This window comes from Astatotilapia calliptera, chromosome 23 (assembly GCF_964374335.1).
Source record: "Astatotilapia calliptera chromosome 23, fAstCal68.1, whole genome shotgun sequence".
NCBI lineage: Eukaryota > Metazoa > Chordata > Actinopteri > Cichliformes > Cichlidae > Astatotilapia > Astatotilapia calliptera.
The window spans coordinates 8,110,187-8,134,191 of NC_137443.1; the positions used below are offsets into that span (position 1 = coordinate 8,110,187).

Genomic DNA, 24,005 nt, shown 5'->3' on the forward strand with positions numbered 1-24,005 from the left:
AAAACCCGGAAGTTAAAATACGCATAGACGAGTCAAACTGCTTTGACCAGGAAGTAGTTTCTCAGAGCTGGGCGTCAACACATAACTCATGTACGTGTGTCTTATGAGTTTTGTGGTTTACTGAATAATCAACACATTTAATATAGGTGACACTTAGTCATGAGAAGAATAAATGGCGGATATCATAACTCCGGGGGATGATGAGGATCTTCAGACTCAAGTAAGCACAAAGTACTTCCTTTTTTAATCCTCAGAAAAAGTTAGGCAATCCTGTCAGTTTGTGCGAAATGTCTTGTTTGTTGTAATATTTTCAACTGGCCTGGTGAGAGCACGTAAGCCAAATGCGGTAGATGTAGAGCTGACAGGTTGAACAAGCCCTGCTGCGTTATTTAAGATAAAAATGAATATACATGAGCAGCACATAAAAAAACTTGAATAAACATACATACACAGACACACACATATACTGAAGGTTGTTCCCAAGGTGTCTGGATTCATTAACACTTTTGGAAGTGATGTTTGAAGCGCAGCAGGTGCAGCAGGGTGCACAGAGGCCACACATCAACGCAAAGTGTCAAAACAGCAGAAAAAAGGAAAAAAGTGAACACCATCGCAGGCATACATAATTTAATTTTTGTTGCTATACAGTTGTGTACCCACTGTCTTTATATTCAGGGAAAGTAAACATTGGCATCTAAGTTGGGAATCATAAAGAAAATAATGACATATACTGTCTTGAGATCACTAACTGTAATCTCACAATGTGTGTGTGTGTGTGTGTGTGTGTTGTCATTCAGTTTACAGCTCAGATTTGTCCCATTGCTTTTCTTCACATATTCTAAGGGGACATATTGATACTTGTCTTATTTCATTAGGTACACCTATTTAATGACTACTTAACGCAAATATTTAATCAGCCAATCACATGGCAGAAATTCATTTTAATTAGGTATTTAGACATGGTCAAGATGACTTGCTAAAGTTCAACCTGAGCATCAAAATGGGGAAAAAAGGTGATTTGAGTGACTTTGAATGTGGCAAGGTTGTTGGTGCCAGATGGTCTGCTCTGAGCAGTTCAGTAACTGCTGATCTGCTGGGATTTTCTCACACAACCACTGCTAGGGTTTACAGAAGATGGTCTAAAAATGAGAAAATATCCTGTTCTCTCTGTGTGAACGTCCCTTGTGATGCCAGAGGTCAGAGGTGAATGGCCAAGCTGCTTACAGCTGATAGGAATGTAACTCAAATAACCGCTCATTAAAACCGAGTAATGCAGAAGAACATCTCTAAATGTGCAACACACCAACCCTGCAACATTCGGCTGGTGGGGTCAGAATAAAAGCCTGGATCCCTCCTGCCATATATCACAGTTCAGGGTGGTGGTGGTATAATGGTGTAAGTGAGATTTACTAGGCACACTTTGGGCCCCTTAGTGCCAATTGAGCATCATTTAAATGTTATAACCCCTTTATGACCACAGTGTACCCATCTTCTAACAGCTGCTTTCAGCAGGATAACGCACCATTTCACAAATCATCTCAAACTGGTTTCTTGAACCTCACAACGTCACAAAATCAAATTGCCTTCAGAGTCACCACATCTCATCCAATAGTATCCACATGCTTTATGATGTGCTGGAACAGGAGAGTTGGTTGGATGTGCAGGTGGAACTGTGTGATGCTGTCATGTCAATACACACTAAAATCTCTGAAGAATATTTCCAGCACCTTGTTTAAATCTATTTCCCAAAGACTTAACACAGTTATGAAAGCAAAGGGCTTGAAACTAGCAAGGTGTAACTAATAAAATGGCTGCTGAGTGTAGATACTGTTACAATAACAGTTGCTCATATTAAGAAAGGCCAATAAGTTTTAATTATTGAGATCAATCTAAGTACAAGTAATCCCAGTGAGACAATGGCCTTCTTAAAACAGCTCTAAGGACTCAGTTTACAGCCGGGCTGGCCAATTCAATTTCCCAAGTGTACACAATTAGGGCCTAATTGTAATATTTACTCTTACCAGTAGCATTTACAAAGAGATAAAAATTAACATTGAAGTGAATTGAGTTCAACTTTTTTGCAACAGCCCAATTTCCCATGTTGCCCCTTGGAAAAATTAACTGCTCACCCTTGGTTTAGTCTTGTCTATGTATGATCAAGAATTCTCCTGCTATTATCATCTCAGACATATAGCTCTGCACCTCTGATGTTCAAGTCTTCTTTGCCTGTCAAAAAGAAACTGACGTACGCAGAGTGGCATGAGAGCTGCAACAGCTAATTTATGGCCGAGGCCAAGCTGAGGAGCTGCTCCAGGTCCCAAGGTTATTCCAAAGTTAGTCCAGAAGAGTGTAAAAACAAAAACATTAATTTGAATATTCTTATTAAATACACTTCATCTTTGCCCCTTTCACTTGGTAAGTTCCACCACAGTGATTAATGAACTCTCTGTATGTCCTCATTCACGACATCCTTGAACCTTCTCTGAGGTCTTTCTCTTTTCTCCTGCCTGGCAGCTCCATCTGCAGCATCCTTTGTCCAGTATATGCACTATCCCTCCTCTGCACATGTCGAAAACCACCTCAGCCTTTCCTCTCTTAGTTTGGCTCCAAACTGTTTGACCTGAGGTGCTCATGTACTCATTTCTAATTTTGGCATCTTCAGCTAGCATCTCTGACACAGCCTCCTGTCTTTTTGTCAGTACCAAGACCACACTCATCTCCACCCACTCCACCCTGCCTGCACTCTGTGCTTCACCTCTCTTGTGCACTATCTGTTGCTTTGGAAGGTTGACCCCAGGTATTTAAACACTTTACTGCCTCTACTCAAGGGGTAATTAATGCTTTTTTGAAGTACCTCTGTGAATCAAATTAAATGTCAGTTACACACGGATTAAATAAAGTGAGTGAAGCTTTCTGTGCATCCATGGTCCAAACAATCACCACCGAGTCTGATATGATTAATCTAATTGCTTTGTTGTTCTTTGTTCTCTCTTAGATTGAAGAGGTTGAGGCTTTGTCTTCTATCTATGGTGATGAATGGTGTGTGATTGATGAAGCATCCAGGATATTTTGCATTAAAATATCCGCCGACTTGGAGGAGCCAAAACTGACGGCGTGTTTGCAGGTGCAGAAAATTGCATATTAGTGTCCATCATGCATTTTTGTTTGTAATGCTGTTCTGATTTTTTTCCCCCTTTATTGATCAGATAATTCTCCCACCTGATTATCCAAGCGCAGCTCCGCCCATATACCAGATCAAGTAAGTCTGATTTGCCTTTCAAATTTAATATGGAAGAGCTCTGATGATTTGAAAGAACAGCATCGCACTCAACGGCCCACTCCTACTCCTACTCAATAACCCCGTGTTTGTTCTCGGCTGTTGTAGTGCAGTGTGGTTGCGAGGCCCTGAGAGGGCCAAATTGGCAAACAGCCTGGAAGACATCTATGTGTGAGTGCCTTTCATAATTTTTGACTTCATGAAGAGATACCGTAGAGGGATATTAGCCACATCAAAAGCTTTCATTGTCATTGTTTTCCATGATTTAATATCACTGTAGTTTACATGCCTCTTATTTCACCCACCCTCACATAAAAATATTTCATTTTTATAGGGAGCACGCGGGGGAGAGCATCCTCTACCTGTGGGTAGAAAAAGTTAGAGATTTCCTCGTTGAGAAGTCCCAGAACTCAGAAACAGGTGAGGTGTGAAAAAAGGAAATTCCCACTTGAGGTCCCACTTTATGGCCATTTTTAATGACTCGGAATAAGACCTGACAGACCACCTCAGTCTTGACCTCTCCAGAAGTGCTTCGTTGAATTCATAGAGTTGTAACTGTAGACATTTTAGTCTCAAACTCTCAAAATAATTATATTTACACCCTGGTACAAAAATTAGTTGTTGAAGTTGTTAAAGTTGAATTCTATTCTATTCTATTCTATTCTATTCTATTCTATTCCATTCAAAAAGTAAATCATTTCCACCTTGATAGTGAATGCACTTTGGTTAGTTTTTATATAATTCATCCATGGGAACTATGTTAAGTTATGCAGAATTAAGGGTGTGGCCACTTTAGGTTACAGGGGTTTCTTCACGTTCTTGTCTGGTTTTACTAAAAGATGCTAAGGAGTCAGCTGTTCAGTTTATAGTGTCTTTCTGTGAGTATGTGTTGTTTTGGTTTCGTTTGTATCCCTTAGCTGTAAAACACTGGGGTATTGTTGTCACCCTGCTGGGTGAGCGGGTGACGGCGACACCCAAGTTTGAGAATGCTTTAGCTTCAGCTAATAACTCACCAGTTAACATATCATTAAACTGTGTTCACATATGTTAGAAAAAAACAAACAAGCAAAATACAACAAAGTAAAATAACCACTAAGGCCTCAGTCACACAAGCCTCTTGACCTGCTGGCAACTACAGAGAGCAATGTGCATTCTCTAACTGGTTGGCAAGTTATTGCTGGAAATGAGAGGGTGCTGCCCCAGAAGCCTCCTTGTCATTGCTTTGGTTGACAGGGGCCAATATTTGGTTGACAGGGGTCACCTGCCAGTCTGTAGGACGGTGTAATTAGGGCCTTACCCACCGGTGGCATTACAGCGGCTATGTCAATCTTTTATTTACAGTCTGTGTGTATGCACTGTCTCCTGTAAACTTGCACGTGATTCCTGAATACATATTAAAGGACTGAGGCTTAACAGTCTCTATATACAAACTGATGAAGTTAAAGGTGTAAAAACGACACTCCATGTGCTGGATTATAGAGTTAAATGACCCTCCTGGGCTGCTTCACCCAAACAAGCTGTATCATTTATTGCTTTTTTACAGCATATGGGTTTTGTAGGTTATTTTTGGTGAGACATGTCGGATAAATTGACTTTGAAATATCACATTTTAAGCTTAAATTTCTTATTTTATACTTGCATGTATCTATCCTTGACAGAACTGTACTCCTTTTTTTTCTTGGCTTTTTTGTGTTATCTCATTGACTAGTTGTCTACATAGTGTAGTGGTTTACACATTCACAGGAAAAGTCATGTCAGGAAGGGTACAAACTGCCAAATCAAACATGTGGAGCCACCACATGAATAAGTGAAAGTAGCTGAAAGTAGCTCACTGTGTTATTAATCTGTCAAGTGGTGGCTGCGACTGATAAATTAGAACAGAATAGAATAGAATAGATCTTTATTGTCATTGTTCACAAAACAATGAAAAACCACTCAGCGGCTCTAAAGCTCTTTCACAACAAAAGACAAACAGCCTGCAGTATAAACATAAAATAAATAGAAATAAAGATAAACACAGTGAGGTAGCACATACAGAATAACACTGCACGGTGCAAGAGATACGAGTAAGATGCTTAAAACTAAATTTCCAGATATTAGAGGACAGTCTATTCTTACTGAATAAGAAAGAGTTTTTTTAAGGTGCTGATTTTGGTCCTGATTGATCTGAATCTCTTCCCATAGAGCAGAGGGAAGAACAGGTGAAGTCTGGTTTGGGTGTGGTACATTATAAAACAAATGGCTTTTCTTTGGAGTCAACCAGTGTCACAGAGGGAGGGTAGAGTGGCACCGATAACACATTCTGCCACCCTCACCACCTGTCGCAAAGCCTTTCTGTTCTCTTCTATGCAGCTGACGAACCACACTGTGCAACAGTAGGTCAGGTGAGCGTGCTTTAACTTCCCCAAGAAGTAAAACCTCTGTTGGGCCTTCCCCACCTGATGGGAGATGTCTGTGGTCCCGGTGAGGTTGGCCGAGATGCAAACATAAAGGAACTTAAAGCTTGCTAACCTCTCTATTTCTTCTTTGTGTGGTAAAGGGCAGAGTAATCAGTGTGTTTCAGAAGTCCACTTTGATTTCCCTGCTATTTTTTCTTGTGTTTAAGTCCAGATTATTGGGATAATATCAGTGTGTGAGATGCCTGACCTCCTCCCTGCAGGCTTTTTCATCACAGTCATATATCAGATGGTGGTATCATCATCAAATTTTATGTGTCAATGGGAGAGCAGTCAGGAGTGAACAGCGAGTAGAAGAGGGGGCTGAGAACCCACCCCTGTGATGTGCCAGTGTTCAGGATAAGAGTATCATCCATCCTGACATTCTGGGTGCTCAGGGTGTCCAGTGAACACATGCACTACTAACAGCCTAAGCTTAGGTTTGTGAACTAGTTTGTGATGGATAACTATATTTACAGCCGAGTTGAAACCCACAAACTGTGTAAGAGCTGTGTGGAGAGCTGTGATGACTGCATCCTATGTTTATCATTTTTCTTGATATGCAAACTGGCGTGAGTCGAGGTCAGCAGGGATGGCTGCCTTAATGCGAACAAGGATGAGTCTCTCAAAGCATTTATTTATAGTGGGGTTAGAGCAAGTGGGTGACAGTCAATGAGGCAGTTCATTTGACCTTTTCTTTGGACAAACTTTTTGGCAGTGGGTTTAGAAAAATGTCAGTTTCAGTCTTTCCAAGGACTTGTTTACACGATAATCCACACATTGGACGGGATCTAGACCACTGATTACCAGCAGGTCAGTTATTGGATGAACCCACTTACCCACTTGATGCTTCTTCTTTTTTGTTAGAACACTCCTCCGTTCCTAAGACAACTGTAGTGCGGTCTAAAGCTGTGATAAGATGAGACCTGTAGGGGCATTAAAAACTCCTCAAGACTCTGAGTGACTGCGCTGAATTGAGATCGATATCAGTGTAATACCTTTGGTTACCCCGGCAGAGTCTTTTGAAGTGTAAAAAGACATAAAGGTACTCAAATTAAAGATTCTCTACAAGTGTCACACCGAATCAGATTTTCAGAAGGGGGCTTTCTTGTCTGTCTCAATTATCTAGCGCTGAGCAGCATCTATTATTGAGGCAGACGGTCTCTTTTGAGCAACAAGCTTGAAAAATATTAACTGTCCTCCCCATTGTTGCGTGTCATAATTCCCCTTTCTGCAATTCATGTGGTAATAAGTATAACTGGTCACAGCACTTCAGCTCAGGAGCGGGATTGACAGCTCATTCATTCAAAAGACAGGGACATTGTGTGCAAGAGGAAGAGGGGGATGATGAGTCTGAAGATGTACACTTCACAGAAAAGGAAATGAAAAGTGGGTAAACATGAGAAAAGACATGAAAAGTACAGACAGAATATTGTTTCTGATGATGAAGTTTGGATTCATTAGATCGCACAGGAGGAAAAAAGGTAGAAAAACAGAATTTATTCATCTAAATATAGAACATTTTAATGATTTGTAATTTTGTGTGTGTGCTTCTGTCCTGTTTGTGCTGTGTGCAGGCATAGAATAAATATTGTGAACCTTTATTAGCGTAAAACATGCTAGATCCATGAGCAGCTCAACTTTGCCATTTCTTCTCTTTATTCTGGTCCTCTAAGATTTGTTAGCTTTTATTTCCCTGAAAAATATACTTCTACTACACACACAAACACACATATTAAAGTCTTTATTTGCCTTTTTATCAAATCCTATTAGGAAAAGACACACACACACACACACACACACACAAGCAACGATGGATTAATTCTACTAAAAAGTATTGTGTATGCCAAGCCTGCTGCAGCAAATCCTCTGTGCCACAGACCCCTGTTGTTGACAAGGTTGTTTTTTTAGTTCCCTTTAAAGGTACGTGCTTTTTATGACAATTTTGCATTTGCATATTTTCTCCAAGGCAATGAATTGTAGCTGATATACTCTTACAAATACTAGAGTGAGTCACACTATCGCACTTGGTGACATGTTCCACTGTCTGTTTTAAGTAGTTCATGCGTACAGAATACTCAAGAACACCTAAACAAAATGTGCTAATCCACAGCTGAATATAGTGCCCAGCAAACACACAGAGTTCTGTCATTTTTTTGAGTTAAAAATAACTTCTAAGATAAATACTAGTGGATGGAAAAAAACAAAGTAGAGAAGTTCAGACTTATTTGGCATTGCTGAGTTTAGCATCAGCTGAGTGGTAAAAGAAAATGAACAAGAGCAGCTACTTTACTACCACTAACCTCTTTAAATGGATAACTGCAGGATGATGTAGGTCATTATATCAATAACTGAAGGAACATTTTCAAGTCAAATTTTGAAATTAATTTAAATGTATAATTATAAGCTTGTAATGTTTTTAGTCTTAAGGCTATTTAGGCTTAGAAATAATTAATTGTGATGATTTGTAGCATAGACATATGTATTTTAATGCTTTAAGTAATTAGTTCAGTTTATTACCATTCAACAATCTATATTTATCTCCATGTGCAGCTTACAGTTAATTATCATAGAGTGATAACGGGTCTAACTACATAAATATCTGCCTAATGGTTTTTATTTTGTCAGTTCTGTGTGCTGAAGAATAAAGAACCTATAAGAGACATCGTTACCTGCACTGACTGCTAATGCTTGAAAGTCCTTGGACTGCAGCTTTTTTTACATGTAGGTGCTCTCACGCTAATGGAAAATTCACAGTGTGTGAAAAACACACGTGCTCAGAGAATTCAGCTGCACTTACACTAGATGACATGGTCGTGCATTTGAGAATGACCTGAGTCTGAAGCATAGACTGTATACAAAAGAAAGACATGGCCACTGTACCTTGGGACGACAGCTTTGGCCACCGACACCTTGGTGTTTGAAATTCAGATGCAACGGGCAAATGAATCTATGAAAAACTGACCAAGAGGGCTTTATTGTGCTGCCTGACTTCTTCTTTTTGCAATTAGAGGTGATGCGTCATACAGCTCATTTATAATAAATACAAGTTTCAAGCACTTGTACATTTGTACATGTTTCAGGCCTAAAAGCTACATGCTTCTTATAGATACATCTTATGGTTTATTAATCAGATTGGTGTGGAAGAACAGAAACATCTTTCCTGGTATTTTTAACAAGAGCATGCCCTTTTCCAAAGGCTTTCCAATTGATTTTGCTTAACAACCCATCTGGCTCGCCATGGTTATTATTAATGCATCGCTGGTTTGATATTTTCATGGGATTTACAAAAATATAGACAGGTAACAAAGCTTATTCTCTAAAATCCCAACTTTTGTTGGAGGATACTTAAATATTAATGCTGGCAGACTTTTCAAAGAGCAGATTTTATTAACTGCTATGGAACATTTATTTATGATTGTGTTGAAAGACCGCGTATAAGACATGATCTATATGTGCATAGATTATCAGCTGATGAAGGCCGTCCTCACACATGGCACACCTTTGTTTCCATAACAACAGGGTTCTAATGTCAGCACCTTTAGATCGGCTTTTGGTGTTTGATCTCTCGACATTGGCTTGTTTATTAGATGTTGTCAGATGTGTTGTAATTAATTTGCAGTCACATCCTTCCTGTTTTATCGATGGCACTTTACTTAGTCACGTTTACAGTATTCTGGTTGAAGCTTATATTAGCATTATCATGCATTCACATGCCAATGTTAAGGTTATGTAATGGTAATTTGGGGATGATTTGCTCAGTAGGTGTCATTTCAGTGCCAGGCACCCTGAGACTACAGACAGCTCGGTGAAGACCTTTACAGGCATCAGGGACATAAAAAAATCAACTTTCTTATTAACATGACATAACATTTCTTATATTACCTCCTTCAGTGGAAGAACCAGAAAAAGTGAACATGACGGCTGAGAAGGATGTTGATGATGATGAAGACATTCCAGATCTCAGCAGTCTCAGACTGAATACAGAAAATGTGCACCTCTTCCTGGAACAGGCAAATGGTAAAAGCACATTTTAGTCTACGATGGCATCATTTCTGACAAAATCAGTCTCTGTCTTATTACGGATAATATTTTATCTTGTAGATGAGGAGCTGCCTCCAATTAAACATGGAAATCCGATCACAGACCGACGCAGTACCTTCCAGCCCCATTTGGCGCCTGTGGTGACTCCCAGACAGGTACAGCATGGAAATGAGCATAATAAAAAATGATATGCATAAAAAGATGGAGCTCCAACAGTGTACAGTTTGAATTTTGTGCCTCGTTTTTTTCATGAATGATGAATCCTCTCTGCAATCAACAATTCATACAAAATTCAACAGAAATACTTGATGAGTGGAAGATAATTTATATCTGAAACATCATCTGGTTCCTTCCTGCATGCTAATCTCACTCTCTGAGTCTCTGGTAACATACCAGCTTATCTTAAAAGCTTCCACCTGCTGTGAATTGCAATTTGTATAAAAATATTTACGCAGACAGCTGTCCTCTTTAGAGGACATAAACCAAATAGACGAAGAGCTGGACATCATTTCCATAATTTTATATACTGATCTGGAAGTGACTGATTTCATTTATAGATATAAAGAAAAACAAATTGGGCACGTAATTAGTTTTTTTCAACTTCAGTATAGCCTATTTTTTTGTTCTTCTAAATTGGTCAGTACTAAATGGCATAAGATAAAAGGGCTTTCATTGTCATTGCATTCAGGAGTGAGACTCCCGGTTGGTGCATATGAGAAAATATGATATTAAAAAACATTAAGGACTCCATAAAACCACTTGCACACAATATAAAGTGCTAGAGCCAATGAAGTCCCAGAGTCAACAGAGTTCCCAGTCTGCAGTAACTATTGCACAAATCTAATCTGAACTTATTTACTGTTTCTGTATACTGTGATTATCTGCAGTTGTGTCCTCTAGGGTCATTTGACCTGTATAAATATATATATATGAATATATCAGTAATCAACCCACAGTATCCATAATGAAGTCACCCGTTGGTGAACCTGTTGTGCTGCTTTCACTCTTTGCATTTTGGTGTTATGGAAATGGATGTGACCAGTGACGGTGGATTTGACTGGGTAACTGAGGGACACTGTACACTCATATGGTGGCAGCCTGTAACTTTCAAGGTAGCCCTTCCTTAAAACACACCCTGCTTTATCTGAAATTTTTAGACTAATGCGGACCATGATGTCTGAAATGTTGTATTTAAGAAGATTTGAGACTAGTGATTAACTCATTCCGACAGCATTTACAGAGGTCATCGATTAAATGGGTTATTTAAGCAATGACCCCCTTTGCCCCCTTCTGGTCATTAAAGGGAGTGCAGGTTTAAGGCACGATGCCATCATCTTTCAGAGCTGAAAGCTACGTCTGTCTGTTACATACAGTGTGTTAACTGTTTTAGAGTAACTTTTGAAGTGTTGCTGTAGCCTTTGCCAGCACAGAAGCCAACTGGCTAAATTTGGTAACTAACTCGAAGGTGACACGACGGTGACAGCACTACAAAAATGGAACAGGCAGGGGAGGCATGAATTTAAAACCAATTTTTGTCACACTGTAGTCAAGCCTCAGTTTTATTTTGAGCCTTTCAGTGTCTGTTTAATTAATACATGAGGTGATTTAGCTTCATAAACAGTTGAGTAATGCTGCTTTGTGCATTAGTCAGCAGTGTTAGACAGCATGTTGACTTGACAAGTTGTCATCTGCACAAATACAGCATCATTTTTAGTCTGACCTTCTTTTGGACATCACTGCTGTTTTAGTATGCCTTCAATCAGGATTTTAGCATGAAAGCAGGTTCCAGCTAACACAGTGCTGAAAAGGAGATGCCTTGCTTCTGCAGTAAAGTCAGTGTAAATGCATCTGAGAGTGACATTTCATTACTCCCCACATTATTTGTTACAGGTTAAAATGGTCCTGGAGAAGCTGTACGAAAACAAGAAGATTGCCAGTGCCACTCATAATATTTATGCATACAGGTTAGTAATGTCACATATTGCTTATACAGTTGCTAAAAAAAAATGTATAAACCCTTTGTAATGCTTGGATTTCTACACTGATTATTCAAAATGTGTGGTTTGCTCTTCATCTAAGTTGTAATTATAGACAAACACATTCACACTAAAGTAGTAACAGACAAGCAGTTATACTGTTTGAGTGTGGGTTGGAAAAATAATGAACCACTGTGCTAAAGACTGCAAAGTCTCAAGTGTTCCAGTAGATCAGATAAGATTGGGAGTGTGATTTGTAGACTTGTCCTTCTCTAAATGTAAAGAATGATGATGTGATGTAAACCGTGCCTTAAACATGAATTTCTCTGAACCTTAGAAGTGACATTATAGAGAAAGCATTTCTAATGCCCTGTGAGTTTTATATTCCACAGTATGAAAAACTGCTGCTTTTCTTAGCAGTTGATCACAGCAGGAGCACAATATGGAATCCTATAAGAGGTGTAAAAGAAAGCAATTGTAACAGTAAAGCATCTTCAGAGATCTGTGCAAGAAAAATAGTGAATAAGAATTTTCTAAATAGAGGAAGACCACAAAAATGTTGGGAAATTCAGCAACAAGCTTATGATGAGCTTATGATGAGACAGACAAATAGAACGAAATCAAAAAAACTAAATGAAATGACTTTGTGAACTTAGAAAAGCCTTAGTTTAAATATTTGTTAGCTGGGTAGCAAAATTTTACTACAACTTGCCTGATTAATGATCGATGAATGTGTTCATTAAGACTGAGATATCTACATGACTGTGAGCCAGCTGCTTTCAAATCCTTCTGTGTGTTTATTGTAATATCTTCACTGATTCTCCTCACACATAGCATCCGTACGATAATACTACAGTAAAATTAAACATTTTCAAACAATAAAAACTAAAGTGAAACAGGAAAATCTATTCTGGAAACCAGCTGAAACTAATCTGAACTAAAATATCACGACGGAGTACCACAGCGTGGACCTGCTTTGCTATTTCAGGGCCTGCACGTCTTGTAATCACTGAATTTAAAATTGTATCAACCAAATTTTTCTCTGAGAATTGAATGGCAGCTTATGAAAGGTTGGCTGATTCAAAAAGGCAATTACCCAAACAGCTTCAATGGGAAAAGAATAAAATTCAAGCTTTTGGATGGCAAGTGAGGGTCCAACTTAAAAGAGACATCCCAGGTGTGGGTATAGAAATGTGAAATGAATCAGTTGTGATTAAAAGGACACTACAGGAAACATCTAATAAAGGGGGTTCAATCTAATAAATTAAATTAATATACATTATTTAGTTTAATATATAATGGATCTAATATAAATAAAGTATATATGTCTGTATGTGTTTACGCCCACAGTGGAGAAGAGCATGAGATAAGTAAAGATTCAAGGCTGATCTGTCTTCCCCAAAGGGCTCATTGCTGCAATTAAAGGTCAAAAAAGCACCAGAGAAAATGACGGCTTCTGACAGTACTGTGCATAATGTGAAAAGATGTGTGTATGTGTGTGTGGCCTTTCTCAGTGTGTGTTTGTGTTTTCTCAGGCATTGCCTGTGTGTGAGATGTGTGGTGTTTTTTTTTTTTAAGTGTCGTCTAATGAGGTCGATGTTGCGTCGTTGGTGCACTGCCTGGGTGGTCATTACTCACGGGGAGGATATTGTGACATTTAGACCACTGACAAAAATGTTCCGGTGAAGAGGCTTTAAGTGTCACAGTGTCACACTAACCACAACGTCTTAATGCTCTCCCGCCTAAAACCAAGCTGTTGTGATTCTGTCTGTTGTAGGATTTACTGCGAGGACAAGCACAGCTTCCTGCAGGACTGTGAAGATGACGGCGAGACAGCCGCGGGGGGGAGATTGCTCCATTTACTGCAGGTTATCATTTAATTAAAAAAAAATGCTGGCTTTGGTCCAACAGATAACTCTTTCAGCTTCATACCAAAACTGCATGTTATGTTTGTTAAAAAGGTAAAAATCCCCAAAGAACTAGTCAGTTAGCCAAAGCCGAATGCACAAAAGCGTCCGCCCAGTAACGGCAGCCACATTGTTAAATCTGCTGGCTGCCTTGAGCTTTCCTTTGGCTTTTGCATTGCTTAATTGGAGTCTGTGCTGCCCTGTTTATTTTCACAGTATGCATAATTTAGTTTATTTCTAAAGGACACTGACAGTTGTGTCCGATCTACATAGCCTTGCATATAGCTGAAGCTAATACCCAACACCAGTCCCTTGATGGATGAAATTACGTGCTACCATTTACAGTTTAATATGGAAACTGCTGTGATTTTGCAATTAAGATTGTTATCAGTAAGGCACACTCCCACAATATCAACCTAAATGTTTTTCACGTAATGCACGCACTTGTAGACATATAGTATGGTAGTGGTGATAACCACCACTTATTAATATCATATTTTGCAGCATAAATTGGAAACTTGACACTTTTTTCGTGTTTACTGGCATTCAAAATAAGTTACTCTTAATGAGGGTAGCTGTTGTGACAGTTTTGACAGTTTATGTCACACCACCAAAGCAGATTAGGCCTTTTTGTTGAAAATAATAACATGTCACAGCGGGAAAGGCATAAGTGCGAATAATATGAATAAAAAACACGGCCGAATTACATTTGGCTTCTCCAGTTCCAAGGTCCTGGTATTGTAACCTATATCCTCTGTATCAGTAAACAATGGGGGCATTTTTGGGTGAGGTGTTCTGAAACTAAAGACAGATTTGATGTCATTAAGTGGTTTGAGGGTATTTTAATGTATTTTATGATTTATTTATATAGTGCCAAAACATAATCTTAATTTTCACGACACACCTTATATTGTAAGGTAGACAATGCTACAACCTTGCTAGGAGAAGCTGACTGATCCAGCGATCCAGTACGAGTGGCACTTTAAATTGGTGTGGAGAAAAAGAATACTCCCTTTTAACAGGCAGAGATCTCTGGCAGAAGGTGGGTAAGGCATCTGCAGTGACCAGTTGGGTGGTGAGAGAAAGAGAAGAGAACAAAGAGAAGCACAGAGAGACCGTGATCAACAAACAGAAAAAAAACCACACATCAGAAAGATTAGTTAATGACATGCAGTAGAGCCATCAACAGTGAATGCATGTGTAAACGAGTTGGTCAGTGCATTATGGTAGATTCCTTAGCAGACTGGGAACATCGCAGGATATTTGACTTTAACCTAAACTGTGAAATTAGCCTAATAAATGAAGGTTCTACATCTATTTCTGCTTCTCATAACAGCAAGTAAGCCGGCACTCCTGAAAGCAGAGAGCTTTATTTTCATATTATAAGGCATTTTGAGGTATAATGGAGGTTAGCATCATAAACAGTACTGTTTGTACTTTGTCAGAGAGCTTTTAGGACATACTGACATATATATTATAGCCGTGAATCCTCAAAGTAACAATTTTCAGCATCATTCTGAAACAGGATGCTCCTAATTTTAATGATAATGTTTTTTTAATGCCTTTCAGCTTAATGGACAATAAGGATTATAGAAATGTCACAGCTTATTGAGCATGCTAGTCTCTCTTGTTGGTATAAAAATGTTTATACACTGAATGCTAGGCCTTATTTTAAATTCTGTTGCAGTTTCTTATAGCACACCTGCCATTTTTTATTGAAGTGACTTCATTTATACTTTTAATAGCACTTTTTCTAACACCTTTTCAGTCCTACCACTCAATCAATCAATCAATCAATCTTTATTTATAAAGCACTTTTCATACAAAAAACAATGTAGCACAAAGTGCTTTACATAGTTAAAAACAGCCCACCCCACCCTCCAACTCACTCCCCACACTCTCATTAACATAAATGATGTGAATACACACATATCCCCCCCCCCACACACACACACACACACGAGCACACTTAAAGAGTAAAAATTGGGCTGGGCCAAGTGAGGAAACACTATAACAGGGAGCCGTCTGCACCGGGAGCCGGTCACAGACCGCAGCCTCCAGGCTGGGCACACAGCAGGAGGGAGGCCAAGGAGCCCCCCAGCCAGGCTGAGAGGACCCCCAGAGACCCAGCAGCCACAGTCGATCACAGCCCCGGTGCAGAGAGCGCCCTCTGAGGAAACACTGGAGATATGACACAATAGGATATATACAGGGTAAAATGATAAAATAAATAAGAACAGGATACAATATAAATATAAATATAAATAGAGTAAGAAGATTAAAAAATGAATAAGAATAAAATCAATAAATATTAGGTAAAGTCTAAATTAATAATAGAATAACAGGATAGAATAAATAAGCATAAAATAAATAAACGCTAAGTAAAAGCTAAATTAAAAAGGTGCCTTATACTGTGAGTGTTTAATATAAGTATAATCTGTACTCCTATCACATACACACACAAACAGTAATGTGTCAAGGGCATTGGCATTCAGGACACTGAAATTCAGAATGGAGGAGCCCAGGATCGAACCACTGACCTTCCAGTTATGGCCTTAAACCACAGCCAACTGTATAGGGAGGAAGAAGTATTAATTCAGTTTTGTGAAAAGTAACCCTTCTAATAGATTAAGTAAGTAATCTACTGACGGTGTCACATAAAGCTTTAAGAATATGTATTCAAAACTCCAGTGAAAATCAATTCAGGACGTTTATAAAATTCAGACTAATGTCCATAACAGAGCGTCAAAACTGCGTCTCTTTTAAATTAGACAGGCTATCTAATGAATTTCTTTGAGCCTGTCAGGGTTGATTTTGAGACACTGAGATGATGTGATGTGGAAATACTGAAGCTGCCGGTCTCTAAGGCAGAGCCGAACATCGATTCAGAGAAGTGTACTTGCTGAGAAAAACAGAACTGAGATTGTTTTGTGTGGGGATGTGGCTGCAGTAGTATAAACCACGCTTCTAATGTTTAAATGGTGTTTAGGTTTCCTCCACTGGGAGCTATGGTCCCACTATAATAATTTCACACAGTCATTAATCCTTTTATTTCAAATATCAAAGAAGCCCTTGTCACTGGGTTTTACTGTCAGATGGCCCTATGATTCACACACACACACCCACATCACACTAAAATGTGTTATTGTCCACACAGTTTTTGTTTCCCTGTAACGTTGAATGAAAGCCAGTAAAAGGTTTGTGACCAAACAAAAAGTTTCCTATAACACAAAGCTCAGCAGTGACTTGTAGTAGTTGTGTCATTACTCATTACTCCTAGGTGCTGCGTCGTGTCAGAGCTTTTCCAGATGAAATCCATGACTCGTGTCAAAGTTCATTTTCATTCATAGGATGACAGCAGTCGCCACTGCCAGTGTGGCCCTGTTAGAGAGATAAATCACTGTGAAATGGTGCATTGGATTATCGGTGTGGATATGTCAGAAACTGAGATCTGCTACACTGAATTCAGATGAATCAAGCGCTCATATGTTCGCTTTAAAAACTTGCTCAGCCAGTCTTTGCTTTAAATTATCTTTTAAATGCTGAAAGAATTCAAAGAAAGTCTAATTTACCTGCATCTGTGTTATTATATGTTCTATATTTGCTATCAAGGAAGCGCATTAAGCTTTATTTCTTCTATTCTAAAGCTTTCTTGACACCAACAGAGTGTAGCTATAATCAATATAATAATCTATATATTTATATTGAAAATAAGCAAGAGAATAATGTGAGTGATACAGGAGTGCTTCATAGTGACAGATCCAATTTTACAAGGGAGGAAAGAAGTGCTATGTGGCTCTGGAGGCTGATCTGATGCAAAGTGATGTATGAATGGAGGTGAATGAGACTTGCTGTGCAAAGTGCTTTGTGTGCTCACGTAGTAGAAAAGCACTAGGTAAGAACCAATCCAGTAACTATAATGCTAGATATTACGAGGTGCAAGTAAAAGCTAAGCTGCAGAGGAAATATTTTTTAGAGTGGAAAAAAAGATCATTCTTCAGTTAGGGAAAATGGTTCTGAGTTAGAGCCTTGGCCGAGCGCAGGGGCAGCTTTAAAGCTCCTCTTCGGTTTCTTTCATCCAAACAACGCTAGGCTAATTTTGCTGTCACTGTGTCCTTGACCAACGACTGGCTCACATCAGAGGTCAGTCTCCAGGCGCTGCATGGAAGCCACCCACTGCTTCTAATATTCCTAATAGTAAATGGGGAGAATGATAAAGGAAAATCAGTGCTTTTAATCCTAAAACCAGATTGATTCAAGCTATCAGCCTTTTATAGATTTCTTTTCTAACTCGCGGGCATGAGAGCAGATTTAAGAAATCAGGTAAATTCCTGTAGCTGTCTGACCTGTAACTGGATCTGCTGTCCTCCATCTTTCTGAGCAACACAGTGATTAATCTCCTACTCGCAACACTCTCAGCATAGTGAGCAATTTACATGAAGAGCTTTTCCCAAATCTATTTTCCTCTAATCTCATTCCTCTTCATAAGGCTTTCTTCCCATTTCCTCATTTAAATGTGTGCACGCTCGCAGTGAATGTGGAAGTGTGTGGCGATGAATAAAAGTGGGATCTTATTGATAGAGCTGGCAGTCAGATGTGGATGAGTCCCTTCAAATGACAGATTGGTTTTTGTGGCAGTGCAAAGTAAAGTTCTCCACTTCATTTTAAGACCACAGTCTGGTGTTTTGGAAAATATGCCTTTTGCCATTTACTGGGAATTTCATTAATCTCAATTTAATCTTTGTGCGCTCAAACTTAAGAGTTGCAGAACCTGAAGAGGAACATGGGGAAACAGTCTCAATTAAAAAGAAAAACAATCTTAAGGCTTTTCCTGTTTTATATATTTACACATTTGTTATATTGCACATCTTATTTGCAAACAAACTTTAGAGATATGAGAGTGCACCTTTGACGTTTCTGGCTGCTCCTGTAAAGCTGCAGTAGCATTTTTTTTTTCTTTTTCCATCTGGAGGTATCAAGATGACAAACTGTAAACAAACTGTAAACATAAAACTGTTATTAGACTGGTAGAGAGAGAACAATTAAATATTGAACTTACTGAATAAGGCTAATATTCACTCTTTTTTATGGGGTTTTAGTTTATGGCAAATCCCGAGGGGAACAATGCACTCGTTGGCTGCCAAGTACTTCACACATTTGCCAAATTCATGTCTGCAGTTTGGTACTGGTTCAAGGCAGGTAGCGCTGCAAAAAGCTACCTGCTGCAGCTGGACTTGACAGTTTTTGACAGGAAAATCAAAGCAATCATGTAAAAGGTGCCAAAATGCTTTTTATAGTTGAACGTTCCAGCACAGCAGGGTGATAATTATCCATATGTTCATTGCAGGGTGCAATGCCATTCATGTAGATGTATACAGTTGATTTATTGTACTTTTTCTGAATGGTCTTTTAAACGTTTCTGTTGTTATGGTATTTTATTGCTTAGAAAACTGTCTTATTTCAGTTTTTTGAGATGATATTTAGTTTTATTGTAGTTTTTATTTCATTTGTGTTTAAGTAGAATATTTCAATTATGTGATTTAATGAATTAATTGAACATCAAGCCCTTCTGTTTCTGTCCTAATGTAAGTTAACTGTGTCCTTAAACCACATATTGAACACACGAAATTGAACGTAAAATAAATCTCTGTCTAACTCTAAGAAATTACACCACAAATACATCCATTTTAGATTTATAGGTTATTGGCTTTAGACTGGAAGCTTAGTCAGATGCATTTCATGAAGATTCATCTGTTTATTATAAATCAAATATAGTGTAAAATATATCTGATGCAGTTTGAAAACAGCTATCAAAGCTTTCAGCCAGCTCATTTTACACGTTTATTTCTCACAACAGATCCTGGACGTGCGTAATGTCATGGTGGTCGTGTCTAGGTGGTTCGGGGGCATTTTGTTAGGTCCCGATCGCTTCAAACACATCAACAACTGTGCTCGTAACATCCTGGTGGAGGAGGGATACACTGCCTCTACGGTGAGACACACTCTGAGCCTTTTACACATTGCTCTGTCATCTTCTGCTGACACATCATCAGTCACATTTGACTTTGCTGCCAGTTTTCTGATGCAGGAGACCACCTGGTTTCTTGTAGTTTAATTGACTTACCACCCAGTGTTCCTCCAATTATCTGGAAACAAAGAGATTGACTGCAGGCGAGGTTTTGCCTTTCTGGCATCCAAAGCAGAGTCAGAATGCTGGGGTTGTACTGTTACACAGTATAGTTACAGTGAGACGTCAGTTTATTACAAAGTGTCTGGTTGCAACATGTTCTGGAGATCAAACACGCTTTCACCGGCCTGAAGTTAGGTCCAGTCTGCTTTGAAGTCGCCTTTGTGTTCTCCAAAGTTATTCCATTGATACATGATTGACCTTTGAGTGGCTGCAACAGATAGATTAAAGGTACTGCAAACCTACATTTTTAAAAGTTTGTCCTTCTTCCAAACCCCATCAACTCACTGTAAAACTCAGCACTTTATTTTATTCCAACTTATTAGAATTTGCTGCCTGTGGAAGGAGAACTTAACACCTCTGCAGAATCACTCCATTTCATGAAGTCTACTAAAACTTTGCATAAGAATTTAAGATGATTAGATTGGATTGAAAACAAACACTTTATTTTTAGAACATGTGAAGTATGACTCAAAACTATTTTTTATGACATTCAAATAACTTAAGTCATTCAAACCAAACAAAAATCTAGAACAAGGGTCCTCCCACAGGCCAGTGCCAGAATTCATGAAAACTATACCGCTTTGTACTGTATTTCATTCGACCATTTCTATAGTAAGACACAGGAGTGGAGCATTGGGGAAATTTGTCCATACATACTAAGCTTTTTTTAATATTTCCAGATTTGGCTGGTGTGACGAAATGTAAGTCATCTTACTTACAGTTAAAAAAAACAATTTTAACGGACAATTGCAAATATAATTAAAATTAACACTTGCACTTTGAGACATGAAAGTAATGTCATACCATACATTTTTTTTTAACACTAGTAATACACTGCTGCTTTCAAACTGTGCCCTCTGAAACTTAAGCACCAGGTCATTATAATGATCTATGTTCAGGTTGTACTGTGCTGCTAAACAGATACATTAAATCCAATAATGTATCTATTAGGCAGCACCAACTTGACACTCAGTTACCAAAGCTTTGAGGAGCCCTCATCTATATAAGGGAGGGACATGAATGCATTTAAGGAGGTTTCATCCTTGTTTTTAAAATTGGCTCTGTTTAAATTGAATTTAAAAAAAATATATCAGCTTGAGTTTAACATTGTAGCCTCCTCAATATCTCGTACTGAGGTGTAATTTGTGATTACCTCATGAGCTCATATATGACATTCTTATTTTTCACTGTGCCTGAGTATTATTCAATCAGAATCAGAATCAGAATACTTTATTAATCCCGAAGGAAATTATAGGTTGCAGCAGGCAGCATGCTAATGGCGCTTGCACACTTACAAAGAAACCTTCTGACCAAACTTTACACAAACATCACATTAGGAAGACATGTCAGAGAGGTAGGCTGATAGGAAAAAACAACAAAAATACATAACATGAGGTGAGAGGAGGAGAAAAAAAAACTCCACTCAGACTGAGCACCTAATGGGAGAACAGTTTGAGAACAGAAAAAATACCCCAGCACAAAAAGCACATGATTGTCAATAGACCATAGAAACACAGGATAGGCAACAGGGGCGGGTAAAGGTAAGCGAGAGCTGGTGTAGACAGTGCATCCGGTCCTCCAGCATGTCTGCGCTGGTCCAGTCAACCCGCCATCTGCCCCGGGAGGGAACAAGTATTGAGCCTCCTTTATGTTTTGAAGCCAGACTTTTCTGTAAGTAAATAGTTTTAAGGCTTTCCTGAGGTTTTTGAAAGTTTTCTTTTGAGTTTGACCATTTGTTTTTAGTTTCACCTACCTATGATTTGTTCAAACATAAAAGAGACACCAGTTTAAAGAGTGTTTACATATAACAGAAAATTTTAAATGATATCTTTAGGTGGTTTGTTGCTAGCAGCCTGTCACAAAACCACATATTTTTCCAGTTTCTTTAACTGAATCTATAAAAACAAATGCCATATTTAACAAAGACAGTGATTCCCAAAGAGCTGTTAGCCTGATAATTCTTTGGGAATCACTTGGCATGGTGTGCTGTGTGTCCTCAGAAAATTGAAGAAAACTGGAGGATAAAAGTGGCAGGCCTAAAAAAAGATTTTTATTTTCTTTTATTTTTTTTAAATCAGATGAGCAGTAGCTGAAAGCCATTACGAAATAGGAAGAAATCCAGCAAAGGCTTGACACAGGGCCTGAGAGATGCTTTGCTGAGGTCTCATCATCGACAGGGTGGCTGACAAGAAATTATTCTTAGGAAAAAGGAAGAAAAAGCTGAGATTCACCAAATTATAGAAGAACTCGACTGAACGTCAGTGGCAACAAATTTTGTACATGTTTAAATCACTGTACCCATTTTGCATTTTCCTAGCAAAATGTAAAGAAATGAGGGCCGATTTTTGCACAGCACTATATTTCACTAAATATGGAGAAATTTCACAAATGTCCCCTTGGCGGTAGGATGGATTGTTTAAGTCAGATTCATCTCAAAGACATGATGAATTTAAAAAAAATGTCACATTAACCTCAGAGTAGCCGGTTATTTTCTGTGCCGTGTGTACACCGGACACCGGAAAGCAATAAAGAGAGAAAACGAGGAGGTCTTCTCAGCTACAGCCTCATAACGTCCCTTAAACTGATAACTGTTAAGAATTTCATGAGTCAAGCTTTAATGATGGGTTGATGTGTATGTAAAAAATACATTTAAAAAACAGGACCCGAACCCTTGTGGCACACTTATTTAATTTCGTCTATGAAGATATGTTGGTGGAAATCTGGAACTTTTTATTCTTTGAGGAGGAAACAGTCAGTCCCTGAAATCAGTGTCCCAGGGCTCCTTCTTAACAGTGTACAGCCTTTACAAAAGTCAGCATACTTACCCAACAACCAATGAGACAATATCGAATGGGAGAAAATCATTTTTGGTAAGGTGAGTGAGATCAGTTTTGCAAAAGCTAAATCCAAAATTGCATAAAGTCTCTGAATACCTGGATAGGATTTGATTTATGAGAAAAAGAGACTACAGTTTAGAGGGGGAAAAAGAGCTGAATCAGTCTCACACCTGAGGAGGAACAGGTCACTGCCAGTTACTTTGCAGTATATGAGTCACTTATTAAAAATGGTATCAAAGCAATTTCCTGCTGTATAAAGCTCTACGCCAATATGAAAAACAAACTCAGACAAAATTGATGCATCAAGACAGACTCAGTGAACATTTGTTCACCCTGTACTATGTAACAGAGGTTCCAGAGTTCTCTACAAGTTGGCAGTCTGGATTGCCAGACTAATAATTAGCAGAGGATGTTTCCTAAAAGTACTTAGGATGGCAATGTTTTGTTTGATGCAATTACAGGAATACATTAAAACAGCATGGTGCATGTCAATCAGTACATTGCAATTTGCACATTTGCAAACACAGCGGGAGTTTTAGGCAAAAGAGTTTATCATGAGCTGTAAAGAAGCACTCAGATATTAAGCACGGAAAAAGCTCTGGCACCATTAAATAGAGTGCTAATGTAACACAATCATTCTTTCTCTAATCCTCCCCTCTTGGTTCACAGGATGAGGCCAACAAATCAGGACTAAAGACCAAAAGGCCAAAAGGCAAGAAGACAAAGTGAATTTCAGAAGAAAAATGAAGAACTTTTTTCAAGCACACGTTCAGTATTTGATGTCGAATTCAACGAAAAGCTCGTTTTTAGAAAGAGATGTGAGATGTGTCTTAGAAGACAAATGGTTTCTAGCAATTTAGTTTTCATTCAAGGTCATAAAATATCATCTGGGATTTCAAAATGACGTCTCAGATGACTGCTTTAACTCTGGAATGTATATTTTTATATTTAGTTTAAGAAGCCTCGAAATAAAATGTGTACAGTTCACATTTCATTAAAACAAATTATGGGGATTTGTGTAATGATCATGACTTTGAATGTACCCCACATGTGAAGATTGTTGATCCACGTCTGAAGAATACGCCAGTATTTTTAAATCCTCGAATTACTAATTTTTTTTCTTTTCTGCATGCACTCCCAGTATTTTTAAAATTGTAATGCTCCATCATGATGGAGATACAGTAACGAGGTTGTCCCTGCAAGCCTTAATTCATTTCCCTGTTGAATCTGCATCTCAATAGCGATCTTTCACAAATCATTTCATCGTTTCCAAGAAATGCGATCATACATCACTGCTTAATAAAATGGAGTTTACTGAGTTGCAACACAGTCCACATCC

General features: G+C 38.6%; 1 protein-coding gene across 1 annotated transcript; it reads left to right on the forward strand.

Annotated features, from left to right (window-relative positions):
* The first annotated feature begins 31 nt into the window (after positions 1–31).
* Positions 32–23,991, forward strand: impact (impact RWD domain protein). The gene is made up of 11 exons (XM_026159053.2): positions 32–220; positions 2,996–3,124; positions 3,207–3,259; positions 3,386–3,448; positions 3,612–3,697; positions 9,607–9,732; positions 9,817–9,911; positions 11,647–11,720; positions 13,510–13,600; positions 19,497–19,631; positions 23,336–23,991. The coding sequence occupies exons 1-11, from the start codon at positions 173–175 to the stop codon at positions 23,393–23,395; spliced, it is 960 nt and encodes a 319-aa protein (XP_026014838.1). The 5' UTR covers positions 32–172; the 3' UTR covers positions 23,396–23,991.
* Positions 23,992–24,005: the final 14 nt, after the last annotated feature.